Source organism: Anneissia japonica, unplaced genomic scaffold (genome assembly GCF_011630105.1).
Source record: "Anneissia japonica isolate Jap-2015-1 unplaced genomic scaffold, ASM1163010v1 scaffold7767_len233565_cov179, whole genome shotgun sequence".
NCBI classification, from domain to species: Eukaryota; Metazoa; Echinodermata; class Crinoidea; order Comatulida; family Comatulidae; genus Anneissia; species Anneissia japonica.
The window spans coordinates 182,514-188,117 of record NW_022744636.1 but is presented as its reverse complement, the minus strand read 5'-3'; the positions used below and the strand labels follow the sequence as shown (position 1 = coordinate 188,117).

General features: G+C 35.5%; 1 protein-coding gene across 1 annotated transcript in view; it reads left to right on the top strand.

Moving 5' to 3' along the window:
• Positions 1 to 637: 637 nt before the first annotated feature.
• LOC117119692 (serine--tRNA ligase, cytoplasmic-like) overlaps positions 638 to 5,604 on the top strand; it is a 12,918-nt gene continuing 7,951 nt past the window's right edge. Inside the window, exons 1-4 of the mRNA XM_033264526.1 lie at positions 638 to 866; positions 2,506 to 2,576; positions 3,138 to 3,221; positions 3,853 to 4,011. Of these exons, the coding sequence (XP_033120417.1) occupies positions 731 to 866; positions 2,506 to 2,576; positions 3,138 to 3,221; positions 3,853 to 4,011 (450 nt within the window). The 5' untranslated portion in view covers positions 638 to 730. The remainder of the gene's footprint in view (positions 867 to 2,505; positions 2,577 to 3,137; positions 3,222 to 3,852; positions 4,012 to 5,604) is intronic.

The window sequence follows — 5,604 nt, the reverse complement described above, 5'->3', positions numbered from 1 at the left end:
AAATATTACAATATATGAGATAAATGACATTTTTGGTGAGGTAATTAATTGATTGCCTTATCCGAAATATGTGGTTTGTTTGGTTGCTCTTGAATGATTGTGTAGAATCAAGCAAGGAGCATGTTTTGCATGATGAACCACAAAGATGAAGAGTTAGTTTGCCTCTTGAATTTAGATCGTACTAATATATCACGAAGGTTAGGTGGTCTGCAATAGGCTATGAACTGTGTATCCGGAAAAACAGACTTAAGACGTTCTGTGGTCTGTAGAATGGGCATATGTTTCTGAATTATAGCCCTTAGTGGTGGTAACCTAGGGTGAAAGGTAGTGACCAGTGGCCCTCTGGTCGATCGTTGACGCGGTTTGTACGTCAGCGTTTGAGCACGAGGTATGTCCCTTTGCTTTTTTTTTTTATAGCATTTTCAATGGGTCCTCGATGATAATTTCTATTCCGGAGATGTCCGGATAGTTCTTTTAAAAATTAATGTAGAATGTATTGATGATGCAATCAGAATAGAATGATGCAATTTTGCTAACATTATGGAAATACTGTATGTTGATGGCGCAATTTAGCACATATTTCATTAAATTTGCAGAAAAGCTATACATTTTACTGGTGGCGCTCTTCAAAACTTCACACTCTTAGTTCACACACTACACCGCCACACCTGGGTGTTTACGTTACCTTACACCGGTCGTGTTTTCCTGTCACATCTGTTTCACCAAAAACATGGTTTTGGATCTTGACTTATTTCGGGAAGACAAGGGTGGAAATCCCGACAAAATAAGAGCTAATCAGGCAAAGCGTTACAAAGATACAACACTTGTCGATAAAGTTGTAGAGGCCGACACAAAATGGCGAAAGCGTGAGTACACTCCACTGCCTGCCTGTGTGTGCAGCCTAGAGATTGACATTTTTTCAGGTTCTCATGCTGGATATATTGTAGCCTAGCTAGGCCTAGGCCCTAGGCCTTCAAACTTCTGAAATACTACGGAATTTCCGTAGTTGCTGCGGAAATATTGCCTAATTACGAACGTACGGTAATATACTAAAATATTACTGAAATTATACAGTAATATTTTGGCTTACTTATTCTAGCCCTAGCTAGGGCCTTACACTGTACATAATAGGGCCTAGGGCCTAGTTTAGGCTTCTCTACTCTAGGAGGCCCATAAATAATTTAAATAGGTCTAAAGTTCAGAACAAATTACTTTTTCAGGTATATTTGGTTACATTTCACTAGACAACTCAAACTTAACCGTAGCCCATAAATCTTCATCCTTTCTTATTTTATTTGAAGTTCCACAGCTGTTTTATTATGTCGTAGACATATACTACTGCTAGGGCTAGGCCAGGCCTAGTATTTAAAAAGTTGGGTGGCTTATGTACATATATTTTAGCAATTAAACTAAGTAATTGTTAAAATTACATTACTCAAGTTGATCATTTTGGCTCTCTAAGCAGCAAGAATCCCTACTGGCCCCCAGACCCCTAGCTGATGGGAAGGATACCCCTCCCAAACCCACCAGTACTTGGTTTTTTGGCCCATAGTTGGCAAGTTCATCCAAACCCCACCCTTCACACCCACCCTCAATTTTCAATAGCTACATCCCTGGTTATTATCCTGCACCTGTAATTTAAGGAAGCCATATTTTGCACAAATTATTACTTACAATAGGTGCTACGGAAATGTTTTATTTACCAAGGATATTTGAAGAAACGTTGAGACTTTCTCAACTACACTGTACGTGGTGTACCACAAGCTTCAACATATATGATATTTGAAGACTTGGGTACTGAAATGAATGTTACTAATTTGAGAAGTCTGGGCCTTGCCTAACTTTAGGTCAACAGATGGTTGCTGGTTGGCCACTAAGGGCAAGTAGAAAAAATTTTTAGATTAACACTCCTGCCCATGTCAAAAATTTTAGAAATATTGATGCGGAATGAAAAAAAAAAAAATCCACATCATTTATTGCATTAGCATAAAAAAAACAATGCAATTTTGTGAAGGAAATAATATTCTTTAAAAAAGCAATAAATTTAAACCAGTTTTTATACAAAATTTACAATATTTGTGACGAATAAAAACAGTCCTTCCATCATCAATAAAAAAAAAACCAATATTCTGTTGTTCCGATTAAAAAAAAAAAAAAAAAATGCCTGCCCTCATCACTTTTTATTAAAAAAATTTATCTAATAATTTTTTCTATGTGCGCTTATATTCGAAATAGTACACCAGGGTACCGCATTTATGCTTAGTAACCACATATTACTGCTAACTTTGTTCTGTATGCTCCCTAGTAGCCTAAACTAGGCCCCAACCCCTAGTCCCAGCATAGAAAGAGGGTTTAACATACAGTGTATCTAGCAAAGGCCGGTTAGTTGGCCCAGGCCTATACCAGAACACAATGCATCTTTTATGTCTTTAATCTTTAATATTTGGTAGGTAGACCTATATGATGTATATTCATTTATTGATTTCTGTCTTTTACTCACTTTAGTTCGTTACCAAGCAGATAACTGGAACAAGCAAAAGAATCTATGTAGTAAAACAATTGGTGAAAAAATGAAGGTAAATTTAAAGAATGCAAGTGTTCAGCTCAAGTCATAGATGCTTCTAATCTACGAAGTTAACAGAAAAATGAAGAAAATGACAGATTGTATACTCCATAAACTTCCTGAATCAAAATGTCTGGCTGTTGACTCCAGGGCATGTGAGATCCTTACTGGGTTGGAGGCCTACAAGAGACACCCTTGCCTTTAAAAATAGTATAGTACAGCATGACAAAATTGGTGTTTACTTAATGCTTATTGGCATTTACACAAGTGTTGTAATTAGATATTTTTAAGTGAAAAGCTGCATTTTACAGTGTCAGTACCAACTTTCAATATCATTTAATTGTCTCAAAAAAGCATTAAAATATATAAAATGTACAATCTCGATAGAAATCTGAGTAAGTGAACAATCAGTACACCTTAGTGAAATAAACCAACTGTCGAGTAGGATTACTTGCTATTATACACATTGAAAAATGCATAACATATGCATTCAATGTTTACTGGAGTTGGTAATAATAATAATAACTCAAAAATCATTAATTTATAATGATGTAATTTTTTATGAATCTTGCAGAAGAAAGAGCCTGTCGGTGATGACTCACCAGCGCCAGAGGATGTGGTTAGTCAGTTGAAATCTCTGTCAGAAGATGTTCTGAAGGTATGATGTAAGAATTGGATGTTTAAAATGAGTGAAGCTGTAGGTTGTTGTTAAAGTTCTTGAATTGCCTTCTAATTGTACGGTACTAATCCTGTGACACCAAGATTAGAACTTGTGACTAAAAAACAATTCCCACTTAAAGATTGATTGATTGACTGATTGATTCTGGTGACTGATTGATTGACTGATTGATTGACTGATTGATTGATTCATTCATTCTGGTGTAGCGCCTTTCTTAGCAAATTTAACATGCTAGCACCCCACATTGCTCCGGAAAACTCATGGCAAATATATGCAACTGCCTAAAACCCAAGTAGACAAGGACATTTCCAAATGTTAATGTTAATCACAACTAAAAAACATAGAGTATATATAAATAGTTATATTAATAATTACTTCATCTAGGAATTGTAGAGTACTTGCTGTTGAATGTGTAAGAAAAAAAAGTAAATAACTATCATATGATAAATAATTTTGGTTTGCTGTGATACAGTGCATACCTCATTAAAAGGTGATTAACACAATTTCTTGATCTTTAGATTCCAGGGGAGGGGAGGTGTAGTAATGTTTTAATGCATAATGCAAAAACATTAAAACTTTACATTTTTATACATTTTTTGATTTATTTCAGGCATTAACAGTTAACCAAATAAAGAAAATACGCCAGCTTATTGATGAGGCAATCAAGGAATGCGAGGAAGAGCGGGTCAAAGTTGAGAGGATACGCAAAGAGAGTCACTGGGAGCTTGGAAACTTTGTGCACGATTCAGTCCCTATAAGCAATGATGAGGTATGTTACGCAATAGACCTTTCCGGAATGTCAATCAAACTTAACAACTGACTAATCAGAACAACCCTAGGAATACGCGCGCGTCTTACAAACACACGTGTTGTCCCACAAACGCACGTGTTCGCGTTTGTTTTAACACTGCCGTCTTGTGGGACCTTAGCAACAAAATCCAAGGGGCGGAGCTTAGTGGAAAGGTCCATTAAAATGCTGCCTTTTGCTATTGTTAGTTGTGATTCTGGGATTTATCTGATTTAAAGACTTTGAAATCTCATTGCTTATTTATTTTATTGGAAATTAGTGGTTTAGAAAAAGTCTTTACTGGAAAAATGAAGGATTCGAGTAAACATCTGTCAAGATTCAAACCCAACGGTCTACAGTATAATTACCATCCATGTGTTCTGCCAGCTGAGCTGTGGATGAGCCAAATTATTAACAGAAAAATTTGTCTTTCTCATATTGAATGTTGTGTTCCATGTGCTTGATCCAGTGACCGGGGGTAATAATGTAAAGCGCATAGAGGTTAGTCTACAATATGCGCTATATAAGTCAACAATTATTATATAATTTATACAAGACTACCTCTGCTAAAAAATGGAGAAAAACAATTGAAAGTAGATGTCTATAGTGGGTATGGCCATGTGCTTAGACTAGAAATAAGCACTCACATCAGAAAAGCAGTAGAAGAGAATAAGACACAAAACCAAACCACATTATTACATACAGTATTTCTACTCTTTAAATTAGGTCGCTTTAACACATTTTTTCCATTAAGCACTGTGTATTGTCTTTATAACCCCTGTGTAATGAGCACTATATAAATCGTCGCTCACATCACAAACTATCAAAGTAGATTGTGTTATGAAATGTTCATGAAACGCGTCAAAACAAGCGCTTATTGGTTGTCAAACACTTTTGTATTCTTTACCACACAAAAAGTTGTTAACAACAACAGTTCGTATTTTGACGCGCTTTCTTGTATGTATGTATGTATGTATGTAATTAGATTTATTTAGCACATAACACCGGGGTCTCTATGCGCTGACACATCAGAGAGAGAAAAAATGAAAACTAAACTATTGATCTATTTTAACTAACCATGAACAAACAGAGCAACCAAGATCACTGCCCCGTTCTCCTGCAGTTTAAATATTACTGCAAAGCAGCGCTGCCCTGTCATGAAAAAAACCACTCAACTGACAATTTTTTCAAAATGCACTTTTTCAGCGTTTTGCACTTTTGGGGATATAAAACACATCTTGTGATGTATTCAGATTTTTGGAATTATAACGGAAAATATGAAATTTAAAAAATAAAAAATCACTCAACTGCAAGTCTGTGTTACTTTTGTCAGCAAAGATGCACTCAACTGCAAATGTTATGAAAGACTTCACTTAACTGGCATTTAATACCTATTATGTAATAGTTTATCATGAGAAACCCACTCAACTGCATAGTGATGTATACTGTTTATCATTGAGAAAGACGATTGTTTAATGTATATAACATTACTTTCAGAATGAAATCATTATAAACAATATCTTCATTGGTATTAAGGAAACATTATCTTATATTTTTTTGGCATTAGTCCTACTA